This window comes from Mustela lutreola, chromosome 8 (assembly GCF_030435805.1).
Source record: "Mustela lutreola isolate mMusLut2 chromosome 8, mMusLut2.pri, whole genome shotgun sequence".
Taxonomy (NCBI): Eukaryota; Metazoa; Chordata; class Mammalia; order Carnivora; family Mustelidae; genus Mustela; species Mustela lutreola.
This window is the reverse complement of record NC_081297.1, coordinates 62,128,930-62,152,984: the sequence shown is the minus strand read 5'-3', so window position 1 is coordinate 62,152,984 and position 24,055 is coordinate 62,128,930. Positions and strand designations below refer to the sequence as shown.

The 24,055-nt window shown below is 50.0% G+C and overlaps 2 protein-coding genes across 5 annotated transcripts; both read left to right on the top strand.

Annotated features, from left to right (window-relative positions):
- The first annotated feature begins 54 nt into the window (after positions 1–54).
- On the top strand, positions 55–13,991 carry LOC131838702 (sperm mitochondrial-associated cysteine-rich protein). 4 transcript variants are annotated; one of them, XR_009356678.1, is made up of 4 exons: positions 55–200; positions 9,843–10,015; positions 12,121–12,239; positions 12,975–13,991. XR_009356678.1 is itself a non-coding variant. In XM_059185205.1 (4 exons), the coding sequence occupies exon 2, from the start codon at positions 9,212–9,214 to the stop codon at positions 9,710–9,712; it is 501 nt and encodes a 166-aa protein (XP_059041188.1). In that variant the 5' UTR covers positions 55–200; positions 9,184–9,211; the 3' UTR covers positions 9,713–10,015; positions 12,121–12,239; positions 12,975–13,991. The 4 variants fall into 4 exon arrangements, 3 of the variants coding, with proteins under 3 accessions (XP_059041188.1, XP_059041187.1, XP_059041189.1); XM_059185205.1 differs by having other exon boundaries at positions 9,184–10,015; XM_059185204.1 differs by having other exon boundaries at positions 8,841–10,015.
- Positions 13,992–16,537: 2,546 nt separating this feature from the next.
- MFSD5 (major facilitator superfamily domain containing 5) lies at positions 16,538–18,931 on the top strand. The gene is made up of 2 exons (XM_059185203.1): positions 16,538–16,727; positions 17,321–18,931. Exon 2 carries the CDS (start codon positions 17,339–17,341, stop codon positions 18,689–18,691), a length of 1,353 nt encoding a protein of 450 aa, XP_059041186.1. The 5' UTR covers positions 16,538–16,727; positions 17,321–17,338; the 3' UTR covers positions 18,692–18,931.
- Positions 18,932–24,055: the final 5,124 nt, after the last annotated feature.

Here is a 24,055-nt window from a genome sequence, read left to right as displayed (position 1 = left end):
TCCCCCTCCCGCCCTCGCTCCTCCCTCCCCTGCCGCCTGCCCCTGCCCGGCTCCCTCCTCGGTGCCCTGGGGCTGGGGGGCGGGAGTGGGTGGGAGGGGGGTTGGGCGGGGCAGCCCCGGACGCCTGGGTCTCTGCCCCTCCCATTTGCTGGGCTTCCGTGGCTCCATCCCCAGGAGGCTGGGCAAGGCTGGCAGAAGAGGTCAGTGTCCTGGGCCCATGATGCCACCCTTTCTCTCTGGCACTTTTCCCCTTCCTGCCATTTAGGGGGACTGGTTGGGTTCCCTGGCCCGGCTGTGTGGTTCAGTGAAGCCAATCTCTGCTAACTCCCGAGGGGAGACGATGGGAGCTTTATCTCCGGGGGTGGAGTGATGGGGCTGCGGGGTACGAAGCAAATGCCACTGTCTTTACCCTTTGCTCAGCCTTCACCTGCAGGTCAAGGTAGTCTCCACTTCCCCTAGCCTATCCCAGGTCGTCTTTTGGTGCCAGGAGCAAACTGGTTTACCTAGTGGGATGGGGGGGGTGTGCTGCTGAGGCACAGGAGGGGTTGTGGAAGACCTCCTCCTCTCACCCTGCCTTGAGTCCAGGATTTAGGGTCCCTGGGTCCCTGGCTGCCAATGTTGTCCCCACCTTGAATCTGGAAAGGGAGAGACTGGTGAAGAGGGCAGGAGGAACTGTAGCTGGGAGTGGGAGGAGCCTGGGGCTGGGTGTGAGGGAGAAAGCCTAAGCAGAGGGTGTGTGTCGGCCTTAACCAGCGCCTGCTTGCCTGGTAGATGCGCCACCAATGTTGTTGACTCTGTGTGTGTGTGTGTGTGTGTGTGTGCGCGTGCGTGTCTGACTTCAGCATGACCACCAAAGAGTCTCAGGCCAACAGTGGGAACCCAGGGGTTTGTCTCCATTCTACTGCAGGCAGAGTGAGAGAAAAGGAGGGGTCTGAAATCCAGGCTCTGTGCATGGACCCCAAACACTTCCATAGGCACGAGGGGTGGGAGTGAGAAAGGAGAGAAGGGGAGCAGTAATAGGGGCTGAGCTGGGCTGGAGGGACGCACCCAAAGGATCTTCCCCCAGCAACAGTCCCTGGGTGGCCAGCACTGGGGACGTGGGCTCCTGATCACATCATCACATTTTCCATACAGAAATTACTCTGCTCTGTCCTCACTGCCACCCCGGGGGCCAGGTGTCCTTCCTCCTAGGAAAGGCCACTTTTGGTAGCCAGAGTCAGGTGACGGAGAGGGGGAAAGAAGGGACGTGCTGTGGCTCTCTCAGGAGAACAGGAGACGTCAATGGGGGGGGGGGGGGCAGACAAGGCCCTCCCTTTCACTCCAGGGGTGGAAAGAACTGGGAATAGGTACTCCAGGGTCCCGTCCCCAGGTGGCCTGGCTGCTGTTGACTTTGCTTGGTTACCCTGGGAGCAGCACTCAGCAGCGCGGGAGGGGTGAGTGTCAGGGAATTGGACCCAGGCATCCAGGCTGGGGTGGGATGGCGCTGGCCTGTGTGGCAGGGATCCTGCCAGGAGGCTACGGAGTTAACCCCTCCTGTCCTGATGCTGGCGGCGGTCAGAAGAAGGGCGGGCCCAAGTGCGGTTTGTGAATGTGGCCCCAATTCCCCCTCCCTGTCCCAACACATCTGTACTTGGTTTACAGTGAATGAATCTCCTGTCCTCATGACCGGGCAAGGGCACTGCTCCCTCCTTGGCCCTTGGCCGGGCATCCTGACACAGAACCAGGCACCACCCCCATGACACTCTTCCTGCTGGAAATCTCCTCTCCCAACTCTTCCCCACTCTCCTTCTTAAAGGGGCTCAGAGGCTGGTCCCAGAGGCCAAGAGCTAGGGCTCTAGAACTGTGCAGCTGGGGTAGCAGCTGGGGACCAGGAAGCTAAAGGGGGCAGGGGGTACCAAACCCTTGTGGTGGCCTGGAAAGGGTCAGCAGGTCTAAAATTCCATCTCATCTATCTCTGCCCTTCTCTTTGTTTTGGTTTGTCTGTCTGTCTGCCTCTGTCTTTGTCTCTGGTGGTGTTTGTCCATCCATCCGCCTTTGGTAACTGTGGCTCCTCCCTTCGGGTGGCCTGCTCCGTCCCCAGCCAAGGACTGCAGCCAGGGGGCGATGCCCGGGAAGACCCGCCCTGTGCCGGCCCCTCCCCTCGGGATTGCCGCGCCTCCGCCCCCGCCCCTCCCTGGGACCCAATGACTGGGGTCTGTTTGGAAGTCAAAACAAAAAGCCAGCAGACTGGGGATCAGGGAAGTGGAGCATTGTGAGGGGTTCGGATTCTTCTTCTCTCCGTCTTGCAATGGAACCAGGGTTCCGTCCAGGGATTTCAGCAGGAGACTTGGGAAGAGGGCCTCCTACTCTGGAAGCTGGTTTCTTCTTCCCTTCTGTCATCCCTATTTCAAGCCTTTACTGTTTGTGGTTGCTCCACCGGGTCACCCTGGCAACTTGAAGAAATTATTTCTTGGGCGCCTCAGGACCAGGCTTCCTTTGCTTCCCTCATCACAAAGACCAAAAGGAGAGATACAGAGGACAGGACATCCGACCCACCTGCCCGGACTGTTCTTGTTTGCCTCACCTCTTATTGTCATCCTCCCCTCCCCCCACCAGCATGAGGACACTGAATGGGTAATTATCCCATGCCCACACTTGTGCTGGGGAGAACATCCTATGCCTCGCTCAGAGGTGGCTGGCAGATGTCTGCAGGAGGTGGGGGAGCTATGTTACAGCCCCCAAGGACATCATTAAGGCACGGAAGTGCCATTGGAGCTTGGAGGCCAGGGCACCCAGGGAGAGTGTGATGAAAACATGTTTTGTACAACACGTGTCTTCTCTTTTCCCTTCCTCCCCTCTTTTCCCACCTCCTCCCTCAGACCTGCCCCGTGCCAAGGCTGGTGCCAGCCCTGTCCTGAGTGCTTGCTCAATTCCACCCCTCTTACCAGGCCTCTTCTGCTTGCCAGTTTGTCGGCTTTCCTGGTGAATGACTTTGTGTGTGGAAGGCCCTTCCTGGCCCCCAGTGCCGCCCAGATCGCCAGGAATAAGGCCTTGATTTTGAAACACAAGACTGGGGGACTAGCCTAAACAACTCTAGGAGTTTCTTCCCTGAACATGCATCCTTCGTTAATTTAAGAAATCTTCTTTAAGTACCCACTGTGTGCCAAGCACTCTACTAGACCCTGGGAATACCCAGAGATGGTTCCTGCAGCCGCGGGCTCAAAATCTGGTGAAGGAGTCAGATGTTTACCAAATAATCTGCAAAATTGCAAGTAATAAGTAGTGCGCAGAGGCATAAGGCACAATGAGAGGGGTAATAGGGGGACCTCCCCCAGCTGAGGAGATCAGGAAAGGCTTCTAGGAAAAACTGAGGAGTGGAGAGAAAGGAAGGCAACAAAAGAATATGTGCAAAGGGCCTGAAACAGGATACTGGCTCCTAGCCACCCTCTCCCCCAGGGAAAGAAGAGGGTCCCTCCACTCTTGTTCCCCACCTGGATTTTGATACAGTACAAGGGAGAGATGATAAGCACCTCCTAAAAGCCACAGTGGGGCCCGGGGACACCTGGTAACTCCTTGATTTCCTCCTCCGGAAATTTCTCCTCCTTGATTTTCCTTTCCCGGAAAGGGAAATAGAGGCACAGATAGAGAAGAGGAAACCACAGGCTTAGGCCTCAGATTATACACAGAATACAAGGCCCCACATTGCTGGCAGATCCCCCAGGGTAAGGGATTCCTGTGTTTGCCTAGTTGGAGCCTCACCAGACAGAAAAGCCTTTTCCTCCAAGCTGTTCTGCCATGCACCTTTCCCCGTCCCTGATCCAGCCCTGACCTGTCCCACTCCCAGGAATGAGTAGCAGGTCTAGTTGTCTGGAGTCCATGTGAGGGGAGAGCTCCCGGGGTCTGTCAGTGGTCATGTGGGTGGGTGTAGCAGTGTTTTGTACACCCTCAATCCAGGAGTTAGAGGGTTCTCTCTGCTCTGTCCACTGGGGGGCTTCCAGTTCCTCTTGGCTAGACACCAAGGTGCCAAGGTTCTTCCTTTCTGAGGATAAGGAATTGAAGGCCCATTGGAGGAAGGAGCAAGCTCCTTTGTGGCCCTGCCTCCTCTGGAGCTGGCAAAGAGGTAATGGGACCAATGGGCTTAAATTCCAGCCCTACTCTGACCCACTTTCCTCCCTGTGCCCACATTCCCTGGAGCCAGAGTGTTGGGTGGGGCCGAACTGGCACCCCCACACCCACACCTGGGACTTCCCCGAGATGGAAACTCCCAGAACCCTGGTGTCCTATCTCCACGGCCAGCTCCCACCAACTGCCTGGGATCAGTTCAGCTTCCGTTGGATCCCACTGTCTGCCAGCTCTCCACCAGACCACAGATCCACCTGAGCTCCAGGGGCCTTCGCCAAAGATGTTGTCCCACTCTCTGGGGCTATCTTTGATATCTGGCTGCTTCTAGTAGCTTCTAGTAGCTTGATATCTAGTAGCTTCCTTTGAAGAAAAGATGTGGGGCTGGGGCCAGGGGGTTGGGAAGCTATCCTTTGTTGAGCACCTACTGTGTTCCAGGCACTGTGCTAGGCATGTGCCTTAACCCACACCGCAGTCCAGAGGGGTGGCAGATATGATCCCACGTTATCATTTCACAGAAGAGGGAGCTGAGAATCAGAGAAGTTAAGCAGCTTGCCCGGATTGCACAGTTAGGAAGTGGCAAAGCTAAAATGGGAACCCAGGTCCTAGTGGTCCTGAGCGCTCTTTTTTTTTTTTTTTTTAAAGATTTTATTTATTTATTTGACAGAGATCACAAGTAGTCAGAGAGGCAGGCAGGGAGAGAGAGGAGGAAGCAGGCTCTCTGTGGAGTAGAGATTCCGACGTGGGACTTGATCCCAGGACCCTCCTCTTCTGCAGCTGCCCCTCTCTCCATGGGATGGGAGACGGGAAATTCAATCCAGTTCAGCAAACACTTATCACCCGCTTTGTGCAAGGCAATGATAGGTACCAGAAATACAGAGAAAGTCGCTGTGCTTAAGATCTGGTGGAAAAAATAGATACGTGGGCTAGAAAGTATCTAACTTCTGCATCTTGATCTGAACAAGGTGGCATGGACCAGAGGGGAAAAAAAGTGATACTTTATTTTCTCTTTCTAGGCAGAATATATAAATACATTACGAACAGGGTACAGATAAACTGGGACAAACCAAAAACCTATTTAACTGCCATCCAAGTCAAGAAATAGTATTCCCTGGGTGCCTGGGTGGCTCAGTCGTAAGAGTCTGCCTTTGGCTCAGGTCATGATCCCAGAGTCCTGGGATCCAGCCCTGCATTGGGGTCCCCACTCCATGGCAAGCCTGCTTCTCCCTCTCCCACACCCCATGCTTGTGTTCCCTCTCTCTCTGTCTCTCTCTGTGCCAGGTAAATAAGTACAATCTTTTTTTTTTTTTTTAAGATTTTATTTATTTATTTGACACAGAGAGATCACAAGTAGGCAGAGAGGCAGGCAGAGAGAGAGAGGAGGAAGCAGGCTCCCTGCTGAGCAGAGAGTCCGATGCGGGACTCGATCCCAGTACCCTGAGATCATGACCTGAGCCGAAGGCAGCGGCTTAACCCACTGAGCCACCCAGGCGCCCCGTAAATAAGTACAATCTTAAAAAAAGGAAAAAGAAATAGTATTTCCTGCACTCCGGAAGTTCCCTGTGTCCCATAATTTCTTTATTTTGTTTTAAGATTTTACTTATTTATTTGACGAGAGAGAGAGAGAGAGAGAGAGAGAGATCACAAGCAGGCAGAGAGGCAGGCAGAGGGGGAGGGGAAGCAGGCTCCCTGCTGAGGCAGAGAGCCCAATAGGATGCTGGGCTTGAGGAGAGCCAAAGGCAGAGGCTCAACCCACAGAGCCACCCAGGCACCTCTCTTCCCATAATTTCTTTCCTCCCCTCAGAAGTAACTAACCACTATCCTGACTTTTGTGATAATCATTTCCTTGCATTTTTAAAAAGATTTTATTTATTTATTTATTTATCTTTTGAGAGAGAGAGAGCAGGGAGAGGGGCAGAGGGACAAGTGGACTCCCCACTGATCAGGTTGCCTGGCATGGGGGCATGGGGCTTGATCCCAGGACCCTGAGACCATGACCCCAGCCAAAGTCAGATGCCTAGCAACTGAGCCACCCAGGGGTCCCTTCCTTGTTTTCCCTTATAGTTTTAGCGCCTATGTATGCATCCCTAAACAATATTGCTTAATCTTGTCTGTTTTTGAGGTTTATGTAAATGAAATGACACTGTATTACTCTTTTGTGTCTTCTTTTGTTCAACTTTCTGTTTATGAGACATATCCAAGTTGTTGCACATAACTCCCTTTTTATTATTGCATAGTACTCAGTTGCATAAATATATCACTATTTATGTTTTTATCCTACTGTTGGGAGATGTTTGAGTTGTTTTCAGTATGCTCATCATAACTAACATGGCTAAGAACATTTTTATTTTTTTTAAAGATTTTATTTATTTATTTGACAGACAGAGATCACATAGGTAGAGAGGCAGGCATAGAGAGAAGGGGGGAAGCAGGCTCCCTGCTGAGCAGAGAGCCTGATGTGGGGCTTGATCCCAGGACCCTGAGATCATGACCTGAGTTGAAGGTAGAGGCTTAACCCACTTAGCCACCCAGGCACCCCTGGCTAAGAACATTCTTGCATGTGTTTTCCAGGGCATACATGCAAGAGTTCTTCCAGGCTATAAAACTAAGAGTCCTGGGGGACACCTGGTGGCTCAATTTGTTAAGCGTCTGCCTTTGGCTCCTGATTCCCAGGATCCTGGGATCAAGTCCCACATCCAGCTCCTGGCTCAGCAGAGAGCTTGCTTCTCCCTCCTACTTTGCCTGCTGCTCTCCCTGCTTGAACTCTCCCTCTCTGTTAAATGAATAAATAAAACCTTTTAAAAAAAATCTAAAAAAAAAAATAAATAAATAAAGAGTCCTAGGGCACTGGCTGTCTCAAGTAGTAGAGCATACAACTCTTGATCTCAGGGTCGTGAGTTCAAGCCCCACATTGGGTGTAGAACTTACTTGAAAAGCCAAACTGGGATACCTGGGTGGCTCAGTCAGTTAAGTGTCTGCCTTCCACTCAGGTCATGATCCTGGAGTCCTGGGATCAAGCCCCACATTAGGCTCCCTGCTCAGTGGGTAGCCTGTTTCTCCCTCTCCCTCTGCTTGCTGCAATGCTTACTTGTGCTCTCTCACTCTCGCTCTCTCTGTGTCAAATAAATAAATAAATAAGTAAAATCTTTTAAAAAGAAAAAAGCCAAACCAAACCTTAGAGTCAAAGTGTTCCTACGGGCAATCTCTATTAGATAATGCCCAACTGTTTTCCAAAGTGGTTACACCAAATACACAGGAAGAATGTTCTAATCATGGGTCAGGAGTGAGACCAAGAAGACCCATACACTTTCTTGCCTAAAACCCTCCTTGGTTTCCCTTTTACTGGAGTAAGATCCAAGCCCCTGCGGGGGTTCCCAGGGCCTTGCGTGTTGGGGGCCCTGCCCTGTTCCCTACCTGTGCCATTAGGACTCTCTCCTTTACCCCCAGTCCCACCAGGGTCGCCACCTCTGCCCCACCCCCATCCTTCTGTTGAATGTTCTTCCACTAGATCTTTCCTTGGCTCTCTCCCTCATTTCCTTCAAGTCTTTGCTAAAATATCCCTTCTTGGTGACACTTTCCTTGACCACTTAATTTAATTTAATTTTTTTAAAGATTTTATTTATTTGACAGAGAGAGAAAGAGATCACAAGTCTGGAGAGGGGAAGAGGGAGAAGGAGACTCCCCGCTGAGCAGGGAGCTTGATGCGCTACAGGGCTCCATCCCAGAGAACTCTGGGATCATGACCTGAGCCAAAGGCAGATGCTTAACTGACTGAGCCACCAGGCAACGCAGACCACCAAATTTGATACTACAACTTCCCACATTCCTTATCCCCTCCTCAGTTTTGTTTTTCTCCATAGCCCAGCCACCTGGGATACATTCAGCCTCAGATAGCTCCCCCTTGATCTGCTGGGGCTTTACAGATTGTATCTCCCCAAAACTTTTTTTTTTTTTAAGATTTTATTTATTTATTGGACAGTGAGAGAGGGAACATAAGCAGGGGGAGTGGGAGAGGGAGAAGCAGGCTTTCCGTCAAGCAGGGAGCCCAATTCGGGGCTTGATCCCAGGACCATAGGATCATGAGCTGGGTGGAAGGCAGACGCCCAACAACTGAGCCACCTAGGCGCCCCTCCCCGCAAACTTTTAAGTGCTGTCATACCTGCCAGTTTGGGGGTTGACTAGTTGCTCCTGCCGATGGACCCATCTCTCTGAGCCCCTTGTTATCAGGGCACCCTGGCTTTCCCACAGCTATTCTCAAGCTCTGAAATCAGCTCCTGTATTTGTTTATTTACTGGTTTGGTTTTGGTTCCCACCCTGCCCCACCCCTCACTTTCACGGGAGCTTTGTGAAAGAGTTAACTTAGCTGTCTTACTCACTACCTGCTACACGATAAGCCCTCAATAATACAGTCTTCCAGAGACAGCCAGGCACCCCACCCCCACACCTGGGATTTGCCCTGGCTGGAAATCCCCAGAACCTAAGCATCCTCCCTTCACTGCCAGCTCCCGCCAACATCCCTGGCTCAGTGTCTCAGACAGACCTGCTGCAGAGGCTGCTGCTGCTGCTGCTGCTGCTTCCCTAAATCCCCTGGGGACTGTCTGGGAGCTGGAAGCAGCTGGTCTGGCTGTTGGGCCAGTGGCCATCAGGGCCAGAGCAGCACGTCGGGCAGGGGTCCTTACCCAGGCAGGTGTCAAGTCCCCAAGTGTCCGGAGCTCAAGAAAAAACATTTTGATTGAATAAAGGGGAAGACTTCAGAGATGGGAGAACCTCACCAGGCAGAGAAGAGAAAAAGAGCACTGGAGCAGAGCAAAAGGAACAGTGGAAACAAAGGACTGGAGGCATGAAAGCGAGAGTGTCAGATTCAAGGCGTTCTGCGCTGGGACTGGCTGGAGAGTTTTCCGTGGAGGGTAGCAACCTAGGAGAGCATCCCTGGGCAGGCCTTGAAGGGGAGGGCTGGCTGAGGAGGTCTGAGCTCCAAGCAGGATCAGCAAAGGCTCAGCGAGTCTTAGATTTTTAATCCTGCCCCCACCCCTGCCTCTTTTAGTCTGCCCCTCCTACTTCACCCCTGCCTTTCCCTTTACCCAGCCCCCAGCCTGGCCACTCCTGCAGCTAAATGGACTTCTCTCTCGGCCTACGCTTGGGACCTCGGAACAAGAAACCCACCCACCAACAGCCCCCTCCACCCTCTGGGCACGGCCCACCAGCAGCAGCCTCTCCTTGCCTGTCCTGTCCCCCTTCTGTCTGTTTTTGCCCCTGCCCTAACTGTCCTCCTCCGACCTGCTCCTGCACCGCCTATCCCTCCTATGCAGCCCCCTGCCCCTCCTGTCCAAGCCTCCCTGGCCCACCCTGTACTTGCTCCTGCTCTCCCTGCCCTGCCTGCCCTCCCTTGAATTGTCCATACAGCTCCTGCAGCTTGTGCACTGGTCCGCACTTGACCTGCGGCCACGGCTCACCTTGCCCAAATTACCCTTGCTTCAAAGGCCAAGCTGCCTGTCCCAGCTCCTGCCTGGGCTGCAGTGACAACTGTGGCTGTGGCCGAGGGGCTCCTCCAGGCTCCACTGGCCACTGCTTCAGGGGACAACGCACCTCTCAGAGGCACTGTCTGATAGTCTAGCTGGGCTGTTGCCCCCGCCTCCTGAGAGATTGTCAGGCTCCTGGAGCCCTTTGGCCAACTGCTTCCTCTGGGGGGAGGCAGAAGTTCTGGAGTGAGGATAGGGATCAGCTAAATACCTTCACCCAGGCAGGTAAAGACAGAAGGCTGCTCAGAGACCCAGCCTCCCCCGCTCAGTACCTGAGAGGCGGTGCATCCACTTTGATGTTAGTTTCTGGGTATGCTCCCCTGGTTCCAGAACATCCTCTTCTGCCACTTCTGGAATGGAAATCGTGCTTCCCAGAGCCTCCATCATGGCCGCTGAAGGTGAGCAAGTTGGCTGTTCTCTTCCTCTAGTCAACCTCTGCTGGAGATCCTTCTTGGCTCATTGTCTCTGTAGTTTTTGTGGATAAGGTGCATTCCTCGTCCAGAGTCAGGAGGGGATTCTTGGTCCAGGGGACATTTCTTGCCCCCTGGACCTCCACCCATCTCCCTGACTGACGCAAAAGTCTCTGGATCCCTTACCTCCCACCGTGAGTGGGGCAAAGAAGGTCAATGGCTCTAGGACCAGAAGAGAATGCTGAGCAGAGGGTTCCTGGCTCTTCCCTCCCCTTGGATCTCATGACATCCTTCTTGGTACTTTGCTTCTAGGAACCTGGCATTCTCTGCCTGGATGTCTTGTCTTTCAAATCTTTGAGTACTCACGCAGTCTCATGACCTTAATCTTCCATCAGTAATCGCATCTGCTACATCCATGCTCATCTGGCATGGGATAAGGGAAGCTGGGAACCCTGGACTCAGGCTCCCAGTGATCCCATCTACATAGCTAGTCAGAATCCCAGGTCCCTGGGGGTGGGGATGGGAGTTTGGAGAAGCAACCAAGAGGAAGCTGGAAGTAAAAACCCCAGGTATCTGCCCAGGCCTGGGCCCTAACCTGAGAGCCCCTAAGCTCCTCTCCACATTCCTCAAGTCCTCTGACAGTAGTCTGTTTCAGTGTTCTTTTTTTTTTTTTTTTTTTTTTTACGATTTATTTTTTTGACAGAGAGCACAAGGAGGGGTAACAGCAGGCAAAGGGAGAGGAAGAAGCAGACTCTCTGCTGAGCAGGGAGCCTGACACGGGGCTCGATCCCAGGACCCTGGGATCATGACCTTAGCTGAAGGCAGAGGCTCAACTGACTGAGCCACCCAAGTGACCCCCCTTATTTTTAAGATTTTATTTTGTTTCACAGAGCACCTGGGTGGCTCAGTCGGTTAAGCCTCTGCCTTTGGCTCTGGTCATGATCCCAGGGTCCTAGGATCAAGCCCCATGTGGGGCTTCCGGCTCAGTGAAGAGTCAGCTTCTCCCTCTCCCTCTGCCACTCCCCATGGTTGTGCTCACGCGCGCTCTCTCTCTCTCTCTCTGTCAAATAAATAAAAATTTTAAAAAAGATTTTATTTCGTTTCAGTATTCTCTTTCTCAGCCTCCTTTTCTGGGACCCTTTGTTCTTTCCTTTCTATCTCTGTGTAGCCTTCTGTTTACCTTTCCTCTCTCTGTCTATATCACTCCCTCCATTTCTACTTCCTTCTTTCTATCACTGGGACATTCTGCTTTCACCTAACTTTGTCTCTACATCAGTTTTCCCCATTCTCTATCCCTCTATTTCGCTCTCCATTTCCCCATCTAATTAATTCATTAATTTTAAATATTTTTTTTTATTTGACAGAGAGAGAGAGCACAAGCAGGGTAAGTGGCAGGCAGAGGGAGAGGGAGAACCAGGCTCCCTGCTAAACAAGGAGCCTGATGTGTGACTCAGTCCCAGGACCCTGGGATCATGACCTGAGCTGAAAGCAGATGCTTAACCGACTGAGCCACCCAGGCACCCTTCTCCATCTAATTTAAAGTTTATTTAACATATATGTCTTTTTCTTTCTCCCTTCCCTGTCTCAATCTGTGTCATCATCTCTATCTGCTTTCTTGGTCTTTCAGTTCACCTTATACATCTCTCTCTCTTTTTAAAGCAAGCTTTACGCCCAACTCAGGATGCCGAAGTCAAGAGTTGCATGCCCCGCTCTGTTTTTCTATCCTATTCTGCTTCTGGTACATTTCATTCTCCATGTCTTTCATTTCTATTTCCCTTTCTGTCCTTGTCTCCCTCCCTGTCTTCTGGGTCTAGCTGTTTTTTGTTTTGTTTTTTACTTCCTTCTTTTAAAAAGATTTTATTTATTTGACAAAGAGAGATCACAAGGCAGAGAGGCAGGTAGAGAGGAGCAGGGAGTGGGGGAAACAGGCCCCCTGCTGAGCAGAGAGCCCAATGTGGAGCTTGATCCCGGGACACTAGGATCTTGACCTGAGCTGAAGGCAGAGGCTTAACCCACTGAGCCACTCAGGCGCCCCTTTTTTTTACTTCCTATCTCCTTTTCTGCCTCTCCATATTTGCCTTCTCTCTCCCTAGGTCCTACAGGTACCTACACACCATGCCTGCGTCATGCCTCTCTCATTGCTGCATGAGGTCTAGGACAGTGAATCCTCCAATGTCTGTCTGTCCCACACATGTCCCAAGCACTGGTGTGGGTAAGGGCCGGACACAGCTACCAGAATAGTCCTTCCTTTCCCCGTCCATGATCCAGGCAATCTATCCCTACTCAGCTTTAAGCTCAAACTTTTTAAAAATGATGTTTCTTTTACCTTCTTTTTTTTTTTTAGAGAGAGATTTTTATTTATTTATTTGACAGGCAGAGATTACAAGTAGGCTGAGAGGCAGGCAGAGAGAGAGAAGGAGGAAACAGGCTCCCTGCTGAGCAGAGAGCCCGATGCGGGGCTCGATCTCAGGACCCTGGGATCATGACCTGAGCTGAAGGCAGAGGCTTTAACCCACTGAGCCAGCCAGGCGCCCCTCACCTTCTTTTTTTTTAAAGATTTTATTTATCTGACAGAGAGAGACACAGCAAGAGAGGGAACACAAGCAGGGGAGTGGGAGAGAGAGAAGCAAGCTTCCTGCTGAGCAGGGAGCCTGATGCAGGGCTCCATCCCAGGACTCTGGGATCATGACCTGAGCCAAAGGCAGCTGCTTAACGACTGAGCCACCCAGGTGCCCCTTCTTCCAACTTCTTATTCTAAAAATCAGCAATAAAGGAGAAGAACTGGGGACACCTGGCCGACTTAATCTGTGGAGTATGCAACTCTTGATCTTGGGGTTGTAGGTTCAAGTCCCACATTAGGTATAGAGGTTACTTTTATAAAAGTCTTTGGGGGAAAAAAAAAGAATTAAGCATTTACACTGCCTGTCCTATATAAACTATATTTCAGGATAGCCAAATAGTTCCAAGTGGTGGAGAAAACTTCTCATTTACTGAAGAATTCCAGCTAATATAAAAGAAATATGGAATTAGAAAAATCATTTTGCAACCCTTAATGAAATAATGGATCAAAGCAAGAATTATGAATGGATGAAACCAAAGATGACAGTGGATGGGGAGCTTTATAATGGAAGAATCAATCTGTCACCACCCGACCCCACTAATAGGTCTTACCATCACTAAAAGGGGCACAACCACCCACCGTCTAACTCTAGATGTAATGTAATCTGAAGTCCTCAGCACCACCCATGAAAGACTGCTGCCAAACAAAGGAACAAACACACAAAAAAGCTGAATGTGATTCATATCAAACCTATAGAACTAACTTCCATTCAACAGGAAATATCAGGGATGGAGGAACAACATAAATGACACAACGAAGAAGTGAGAAGTCACATCCAGAATGTGGAATCTTTTCAACGAAATCTGACTCAACTTCTTCAACTACTGAATGGCTGGGGGGAGAGATAATAATAATAATAAATAATAATAATAAAAGGACAACTATTATATGGAACACATGGACACTGTTTGGTTCCTGATTTGGACAACCCAACTGTAAAAAGACCATTTTAGAGTTGGAGCCTTTTAATTATGGATTGTATATTTACAATGCCAAGAAATCAGTATTGATTTTGTTAGATGTAAAATGGCTTTGGAGTTAGGTTATGCAAGGAAAGGGCCTTATTTCCTGGAGATACATGTTGAGGTATGAGTGAAGTGAACAGATTTAACTGTTGGATGAGTGTTACCAGTTAACATGGGCCGGCACTTTTTAGACTAATTTATCTGGATTCACTTACTTTTAGATATTTTGGCAAATAAAAAAGGACAGAAAGAAGGGAGAAGAAGGAACAAAGTGAAAAAATTAATATTATTGAATTAACCATATAGAGGTTCATAGAACTATACTCTCTACCTTTGTGTATGTTTGAACATTTGCATAATAAAAGTTTTCATGATGCTCTTCTGGTGAGCAGGGTTCCTAGTTTTCCCAGAGCATCCTCCCACCTTCCTTGAAAACCAGAACTCCTCAATACACAGACCTCAGTCCTCCTTTCTCTCTACTAGAAACATGTCCTAGAGATAGGCTGTGCTTACAGGATGGCTTTTATTCCCTCTAGTCCTCTGCTGGCATATTTCCCATGTTAGGACCTTTCCCAGCTCTGCTTCTCAGTTCTGAGGGGACAGGGGAGACTTAAGACTAAATGATTTTTAATAGGCCCCACAATGTGCAAAAATAATCCAAAATAATGTAATCTTGCTGTAAGTCTCTCTCTGCCAGGTGCTTCTGAGCAAAATGTAGCTCAACAATGGGAGAAAACTGGCCTCCCTCCTGGAGAACAGAAACCCAGGAATGTAAAGCCGTCCTGTTCCACTTCTGCCTTCATTCAGGATGACCTCCACCCTATGTTCTCACTCACTGAATGACCTTGGGGAAATGGTTTTTGAGTCTTTGTGTTTCTAGACGAATGCATGGGAATGACTATTCCTTTCTACTTTTGCCAGTTAGGAATAAAGGCACTCTAGAACTTGCAGGATATAAATCTTAGCTGTTTACTTTGTCATAAGAAAGTATTTTTTGGAGTGATTCAATCTGTTAAGCACTGGACTCTTGATCGCAGTGTCATGAGTCCAAGCCCCGTGTTGGGCTCCACACTGGGCGTGGAGCTTACTTTAAAACAACAACAACAACAACAAACTATTTCTCAAAATATAATCCCAGGCTCTCCCACCTCTACCCTCCAAGCCTTAGTATAGTATATCACCTGTGCAAATGAGTGAATTCATTTGATCTTCTCAGAAACCACATGAATGTGGAACTGGAAAGATCTGGGTCCCAGTTCTAACTCTGCCTCTTACCATGAGATTCTGGGCCTATTATCTAAGCTTTCCAACTGTCAAGGATAATAGTACCTACCTTATGGGTTGTTGTGACAGGACATAATTAATCTATAGCAGATGGCCCAGGAATTCTTAAAACAGAGTTTAGATGCATAGATAGGTAACTGTTTGATGAGTGTTACCAGCTAATATGGGCCAGCACTTTTTAGACTAATTTATATGGATTCGCTTACTCATTTATTCATCAAATATTTATTGCATGATTTTTACTTACCAATAACTTTTTTATTATTATTATTTTTTTAAATCTCTGCACCCATCATGGGGCTGGTATCTGCCTCCCCCCATCAAGAGTCAGGTGCCTTCCAACTAAACGAGCCATGCAGTGCCCCCCAATTACTGTTTTAAGTACTGGGAATACAAGTGAACAAATAGATAAAAATCTGTAGGGAGAAGAGATAGTACGTAAGTAAAATATATAGTGTGCCAGATGGTTTTAAGTACTATGGAGAAGATGCAGCAAAGGGAATAGAGGCTAGAAGGACAGTAGGGAAATAACTAGCGGAGGTGGTGCTGCTGCTGTTTTAAACAGGATGGCCGAGGAAGGCCTCTCTGAGAAGGTGACATTTGAACAGAGAACTGTTGTGGGTATTTGGAAAAGAAACCAAACCTTTCAAGGCGCAGTATGCAAAGGCCTGGGAGATAGCCAATACAGATGGAGTAGAGAGTCTGGAGGGTGAACTGTAGATCAGGTCAGAGAAGTAGCGGAGGAACAGGGGACAGAGGGTTTTGTAGGTTATTATAAAGACTTTGGCTTTTATGCTTAGTGAGATGGAAAGCCATTGGAGATACTACTAAGGCTGGAGTACAGGGAAAATAACCTCTCCAAGGTAACACAGCTGGTGGTGGTAAAAGTGGGCATTCAGGAACAGGGCTGAACTTTATTAGCCTTGGGGTTTTTTGTTTTGTTTTGTTTTGTTTTTTTAAGATTTTATTTATTTATTTGACAGAGAGAGACCACAAGTAGGCAGAGTGGGGTGGGCGGGGACAGGCCCCTTGCTGAGCAGAGAGCCCCATGCGGGCTCCATCCCAGGACCCTGCGATCATGAGCCCAGCGGAAGGCAGAGGCTTAACCCGCTGAGCCACCCTGGCGCCCCTTTTTTAGACTTTTTTACTTGGGCACTTCTCTCCTGTGACGGCAGGCAAAGGAACTGGGACATGAAGAAGTCGAAGAAGTCGTGTGGCTTGTCCAAGGCCACGCCGTGGTAAATGACAGGGGTGGGATTTGAGCCTTAGCCCGTCCTCATGCCGGAGTCCAAGTCCTTAACACCACACTGCCTCCCTCAGGTGTCTGGGCCATCCTGACGTCGGGCCTGGAGATCACTATAGTGAGAGAGGAGGAAAACCGGGGAGCCGGCTTGGCTTAGGGCAGCGGTGTTCCTTCGGATGCTCCAGACAACGAGTCTGCGGGACTGCGGGCATTCTCTCTGTCGCGGAGGGAGAGAGAGAAAATGGGTCTTTATTTCGGGGCAGCCCCGCAGGTACCGGGGAGTCGAAGTAGCGGGTGTCCCGGGAAGGCAGCGGACGAGGCCAGTTTACCGCAGGCTTGGCTACTTGGGCGCCAATCTTGAGCGCTACGGGGCGGAGAAGGGGCGGGGCTTGAACGCCTCACCCCGTCACGTGACGGGGCCATCATGGCGGCGGCCAGAGGCCTACCCGGCTCCCGGAAGCAGGCTGTGAGGGGCGGGCGCGCTGCTGGAACCCGAACCGGAGTAGGAGCCGGAGGTAGAGTGGGTAGGGCGGCCGGGCGGCCTGGAGCCGGACGTGTCCGGGGCGTCCCCGCAAACCGGGGCAGCAGGTGAGACGGGGTCTGGGCGAGGTGCGAGCAGGTGTGGCGGCGCTGGGCTGGGGCTAGGGGGCGCCGGGGGGTGCCTATGACCCGGAGGAGCGGGAATCCGAGATGCACGCGCGTGACCGTGAAGCAACTCAGGAGGCCTGCGCGGGCGGGAGGGATGCCCTCGACAAATGGAAAGACTTTGAGGCTAAAAACGAGCTCTCCAGAGAGATTGGGGGGTAGTAGAAGTATGCAAAAGGTGTAGTGGAAGAGGACAGCATCCCCTTAATTTGTGGAGCAGGGATTATGGGATTAGTGTATTAGAGGGACTCACTCTTCGCTATGCCAGGCAAGGGTGGGGCGAATACTCAATCTTCTCCGCTCTCCTCTTACCCCTCCCTGCCCCACAGTGTCCTAGGAGACCTACTCTGGCGGGCCACTCCTCCCACCCACCCGACTGGTCCCTCCGGTCTGAGCTCTAGGGGAGTGGAGTTGAGGGGTGGGGAAATGCAGTTGGGGGGGTGGGGGAGTGAAGCTGACTTCTGCTTAGACATCCAGCCCCTTGACACGTGCTACTTGGGCAATGGATGTGATTACGAGCCCCCCTTCTTCTCTAGGTCGTCCGGGGGCCCGCCATGCTGGTGACCGCCTATCTTGCTTTTGTGGTCCTCCTGGCCTCCTGCCTGGGGTTGGAACTGTCAAGATGCAGGGCAAAGCCCCCTGGAAGGGCCTGCAGCAACCCCTCCTTCCTTCGGTTTCAACTGGACTTCTATCAGGTCTACTTCCTGGCCCTGGCGGCTGACTGGCTCCAGGCCCCCTACCTCTATAAACTCTATCAGCATTACCACTTCCTGGAGGGTCAGATTGCCATCCTCTATGTCTGTGGCCTGGCCTCCACAGTCCTTTTTGGACTGGTGGCCTCCTCCCTTGTGGATTGGCTGGGTCGCAAGAAGTCTTGTGTCCTCTTCTCCCTCACTTACTCTCTGTGCTGCTTAACCAAACTCTCCTGGGATTACTTTGTGCTGCTGATGGGCCGAGCACTGGGTGGGCTGTCTACGGCCCTGCTCTTCTCGGCCTTTGAGGCCTGGTACATCCACGAACACATGGAGCGCCATGACTTTCCTGCTGAGTGGATCCCAGCTACCTTTGCCCGAGCTGCCTTCTGGAACCATGTGCTGGCTGTAGTAGCAGGTGTGGCAGCTGAAGCTGTGACCTGCTGGATGGGACTGGGGCCAGTAGCGCCCTTTGTGGCCGCCATCCCTCTCTTGGCTCTGGCTGGGGCCTTGGCCCTTCATAACTGGGGAGAGAACTATGATCGGCAGCGTGCCTTTTCAAGGACTTGTGCTGGAGGCCTCCGCTGCCTCCTGTCGGACCGCCGCGTGCTGCTGCTAGGTACCATACAGGCCCTGTTCGAGAGTGTTATCTTCATCTTTGTCTTCCTCTGGACGCCTGTGCTGGACCCACATGGGGCTCCACTGGGCATTGTCTTCTCCAGTTTCATGGCTGCCAGCCTGCTTGGCTCTTCGCTGTATCGCATTGCTACCTCCAAGAGGTACCACCTTCAGCCCATGCACCTACTGTCCCTTGCTGTCCTCATCGTTGTCTTCTCCCTTTTCATGTTGACTTTCTCCACCAGCCCAGGCCAGGAGAATCCAGTGGAGTCCTTCATAGCCTTTCTACTTATTGAATTGGCCTGTGGGCTCTACTTTCCTAGCATGAGCTTCCTGCGGAGAAAGGTGATCCCAGAGACAGAGCAAGCTGGCGTACTCAACTGGTTCCGGGTTCCCCTGCACTTACTGGCCTGCCTGGGGCTCCTGGTTCTCCATGACAGCGATCACAAAACAGGCACTCGGAACATGTTCAGCATCTGCTCTGCCGTCATGGTGATGGCTCTGCTGGCAGTGGTGGGGCTCTTCACCGTGGTCAGGCACAATGCCGAGCTGCGGGTGCCCTCACCCACGGGGGAGCCCTATGCCCCTGAGCTCTAACCCTGTTCCAGAACAAGGGGGCTGAGAAGGACTCTTGGATCCCACCTCTCCTGGGTTGTACAGATCCCTCCATGACTGACTTTGCAACTCTCTGGCCCCTCAGCCTGCCCTGGGGCCCCTCCTGCCAGTGCTTTGAGTTGGAGAGCATGTGGGGGATGATGGCCTAGAAACAAAAGGCCAAACATTGACTCTGTTACTCCCTCTCCCCTTTCCACTTAAAAATAAACACTTTTAATCGATTGTTGATGTGATTCACTCATCCTCACCTGCACCCACTTCCATAATTCCTGGTGAGTCGGAATATGCAGAGTTCGAGGATAGAGACGGGCTCACCCGCAGAAGGCATTTGTATTTCTAGCCTTGTGAAGACTGTCTCCGGCTTAAACTGAGAGCTGTAGCCTCTTAGCAGAAATGAGTGGGAAGTGCCTGAGGCTCTGAGGTCTTCTAGATCTTGTCACCCTGGGAACAGGTATTGTCTCTAGTTGCCCAGCAAGACCCTTGCTCCACATCCAGAGTGAGACAGTCTCTGGAGCATGTAGGGTGAATGCCCATGCCACTGCACAGACATTCCAGGGTCTCCAGTTGCTTCTGTGACCACCGGGTGGGGCAGATCTGGGACCTGCCTGCAGAAATGAGCTTGCGGCTCAGCACGTGTATGCTACCTACCTTCTGCCTTTTTCTAGCACCACCTGGGGCTACCAGGTCCTGTGTCCCATATCCTTGCAGGAAACCTAAGCAAAGGGCTAGCAAGGGGAGAGAACAACGAATGGCTGAGGGACTGGGACACCCTGTCTGTACCTGATTCTTCCCCACCCAGCCTCAATGAGGGTAAGGAAGCCATCAGGGCAGGAAACAGTACCAGTTCTGTGGGCCCCTCCCTGCCTCACCTGATTTTATCTCCCTTTCCTCCTCCCACCAAAACCCAGGCTTCTCAGGGAAAGCAGAGCCAGCCTTAAGAAAGGTGGGGATGAAGGGAGGGTAGGCTCAGGGGTATGTCCTGGAATGTGCTTGAGCTGGAGATGGGGGGACCCACCCATTTTTGGAAAGGGTTTGGCGCTATTTCCCTGGGTCCCAAGCTACTTTCCAGACAGGAGGATGCAAGATGTACCAGGACCTGCAAGTTCCGACCTGTGTGGAGAGATAACATCAACTAGGGCTACAGGAATGCAGCGTGGATGTGCTTCTGCAGGGGAAAATAGGGGGAGGAATGAGTGGGGGGCTCAGGTCCCTATTCATTGAAGGGGGGAAAAAGGGGTCCCCCACCCAGACTGCAGGGAATAGAAGTTGAGGTTAAATACAGAAAAACAGATACATTTTCCTTCCCCCATCTTGAGGCTGAGACAGAGTTCTCTTGCAAAATTCCACTTCCTCTTTCTGCTCTATTGAGCTGAACGTAGATATATTTTATAGTTATTTGTAGACTCTCCATCTCTCTCTGCCACAGTGCTGTCTCCTTGAGGACCGGAGCAAGTTGTGTCTTCTTTGCCTTTGTCTATCTATACAGACACGCAGTGGGTTCTCTGCTGAGGCTGTGGTCAGTACATATCTGGAGAGGAGAGACTAGCTCACACCTTGCATTTCAAGAGCTGCCCATTTGGGAAGTCTACTAGACTAGAGTCCAGAACCTAGTTAGTGATTTGGTCTTTGGGATGACAGTAATTATTTACTAATGGAAGCACGAGGGAGCCCCCACATTCCTAGGCAATAAGGAAATAGAAGAGAGAGACTAATGAGGTTCCTTTAATTTTGTCCCTGCTGAGCTTTCCCCAAAGGGGTTGGTGGTGGGTAGAGTGGGAAGGACTCTCTCTCATCAGAGGCACAGGGAATTAAGAGCTCCAAGGCATCTTTGACATTGTCCATTCAGCCTTAAATATATTTTTATTAAGCATCCGCTGTGACTGGGCTTCTTGCTGCCTGCCTAGTGCCCCTTCTATGACAGGTATTACCTGTGTTCCCTGGGTCTTTGCCGATCTGCCCTCCCCCACCCACCCTCGCTCCCTCATCTCAAGCCTCATCCTGGGAGAAGGGCAAGAGACCGGAAGTGTTTGGCCTCCGCTATCTGGTCCACTTTTTGGTATCTGCCCCTATGGGTCAAAGGAGAGATTGATTCACTGGGCGCACTGCTTATGATGCTGTTCTGGGAGGCCGTACAGGCAAGTGGTTAAGAGCATGGAACTGGAGCCCAAATGCCTGGGTTCAAGTTTGTGCCTTAGTTTCCTCATCTGTAAAGTAGGGATGATAATACAGTCTCTACCCCCATAGGGCTCTTTTGAGGATTAAAAGCATTATTGTATTTAAGTGCTTAGAACAGCACTTGGCCCACAGTGTAAGCACCACATAAGTGTTTGCTTTTATATTTTATTTTAAAACTTTTTCAGTCCAGCTGAGGCTAACCAGATCTGGTTAGAAGAATGAATGGATGGACCTGTCATGAGGTATAGAACTTTCCAACTCATCCCAGTTGCTGGGTGATTCCCAGAAGTGTTTATCCTTGGTCCTGGCCCAGATAGAAATATCAAGCTATTTGGGAGGCCTTCTGCTCTGGGGTATGTGAGCAGCTGAGTAGGGTGTCAGTATGTTCCACTTGAACTCATTTCCTCTTCCTCAAGTGGGAAGGTCAGCTTGGTGTCAGACTTGATACACACCACCATCTTTCACTAAGAGGCTCCTAATTTTCTGACTTCCCATCCAGCTGGACACATGATTATTTGATTTGGAACTTTTAAGTGATCCTGAGGAGAGCGGAGACATCCCAAGGAACCAGGAGCCAATGGACAAGAAGGCAGGAGGATTGGGTCATGAGGACGGCACTGGGTTCTGAGGCCTGGAGGACTATCTCTTCCTGGAAATTCAGTCCCTGCTCAGGAAGAGGAGGGGCTTTTCCCAGCTAATGGCCATGGCCCTTTGGCTAGGTCTAGATTCTGTTCCCCATCACTGTTTCCCTGACCCCAACCCTGTGGTTCTCTCTGTCCATTTTATTATTTTCTGCCACCATTTCCTCACAGAACCACGAATAGAATTATAAAACAAACAAAAATTTGTCTTGCTTGGGATTAGATCTAATGTTATAAAGATACTTCATGGGGCACCTAGGTGACTCAGTTGGTTAAGCAATAGCCTTTGGCTCAGCTCATGATCCCGGGGTCCCGGGACTCGAGTCTGCTCGGGCTCCCTGCTCAGTGAGGAATCTGCTTCTCCCTCTCCCTCTCCCACATCCCCCTGCTTGTGCTTTCTCTCACTCTGTCAAATAAATAAAAATAAAATCTTTAAAAATACTTCACATTTGCGTTAAATTTTTTTAATATTTTATTTATTTATTTGAGAGAGAGAGAGACAGAGATAGTGACAGAGAGCACTAGTGGGAGGAGAGGGTGAAGCAGACTCCCCACAGATCAGGAGCCCAATGCAGGGCCCGAAGTTCCGTAAGTATTAAGAGATTAATACTTAAATATTAATCTTAAGTATTAATCCAGGACCCCAGGATCACAACCTGAGCCAAAGGCAACTGCTTAACTGACTGAGCCACCCAGGCGCCTCACTTTAATTTTTTTTTTTTACAGGGGCGCCTGGGTGGCTCAGTGGATTAAAGCCTCTGCCTTTGGCTCAGGTCATGATCCCAGGGTCCTGGGATCAAGCCCCACAACGGGCTTTCTGCTCAGTAGGGAGCCTGCTTCCCTTCCTCTCTCTCTCTGCCTGCCTCTCTGCCTACTTGTGATCTCTGTCTCAAATAAATAAATAAAATATTTTTTTGAAATGTTCAGAGTCTAATCCATAGACTTAATATTAGGGTTTTTTGTTTTGTTTTCAGTAAACTCTGTGTCCAACATGGGGCTCAAACTCATGACCCCAAGATCAAGAGTCCCATGCTATACTGACTGAGCCAGCCAGGTGCCCCAGTTGTTTGTTTTGTGTTTGTTTTTATTTGCTTTTAATTTTTTTTAAGATTTTATTTATTTATTTATTTATTTGACAGAGAGCATTAGCAGGCAGAGAGATAGGCAGAGAGAGAGGGGAAAGCAGGCTCCCTGCTGAGCAGAGAGCCCCATGCGGGGCTGGATCCCAGGACCTTGGGATCATGACCTGAGCAGAAAGCAGAGGTTTTAACCCACTGAGCCACCCAGGTGCCCCATTGTTTTTGTTTTTAAATAAAAATTGAATATTGTGCACCTGAGTGGCACAGTCATTTAAGTGTCTGAGTCTTGGTTTCAGCTCAGTTCGATCTCAGAGTTGTGAGATAAAGTCTTGTGTTGGGTTCCATGCTCAGTGCAGTGCCTGCTTAAGACTCTACCCCCTCTCGGCCCCTCCCCCAACATGTGTGTGCTTTCTCTCTCTCTCTAACAAATCTTTTTTGAAAATTGAATCAAAGTGTTGAATCATTCTCTTCTGCAACTTTTTTTTTTTTTTTTAACATAACAGTATATCTCATTTTTCTCTCTTTAAAACAGCTGACATCCTCAGGAAGCCTATACAGCTATTCATGTATCTCTGACACCTTTGTATGTCGGTACATACAAGACATAATTTTTATTTGACAGACAGAGATCACAAGTAGGCAGAGAGAGAGGAGGAAGCAGACTCCTGGCTGAGCAGGGAGCCCAATGCGGGACTCGATCCCAGCACCTGGGATCATGACCTGAGCCGAAGGCAGAGGCCCAACCCACTGAGCCACCCAGGCGCCCCCAAGACATAATTTTTAATGGCTGCGAAGCACTGTTAGAACCTTTGGAAAGCTTTTCAAGGCTATTCTATTTGAGGACAGCAGAATCCCTGGGAAGCAGTGAGGCTTGATATTACTATCCTCATTTGACAGATAATATATGGAACGGGTACTAGAATCCAGCCCCTCTGTCCAACCTCAAATTCAAAGTTCTTTCCACTTTCCTGTGCTCTTTATAAGCTTGGGTTTCAGGTGAGGGACTGAATTTTGTGACTCAGGTTCATACTGGTCAGCATGTATCAATCTCTTATACTTAAGGAACTTCCTACTTTTTGTAAGAAGTATTAGAGGAATAAAAAAGGATAAATTCTTTGCCTTTAAGGAGTTTAGAATCAAGTAGATATAATACATAGGAAAAAAGTCCTAGAACACTCACTACACAACGCGTAAATAAGCACCAACTGCTAAGGTGTAAGCAGAAAAAATGAGTAGTGTGAAAATTAATGTGTTTATTCATCATTCACAAAGACCTCTGTTTGGTCCCTTACCCTACAAAAATTATGTATGTAATGTTTATAACATACATTTGCACCGGCATTAGTATTATCATTCCAGCACTGAGATTCTCTGGTGATGTTCTTGTCTTTATTTTTAAAAAATAGTCTTCTCTGCTCCATTCTGAGCTCCTAAAAGAGGTTGATGATGAT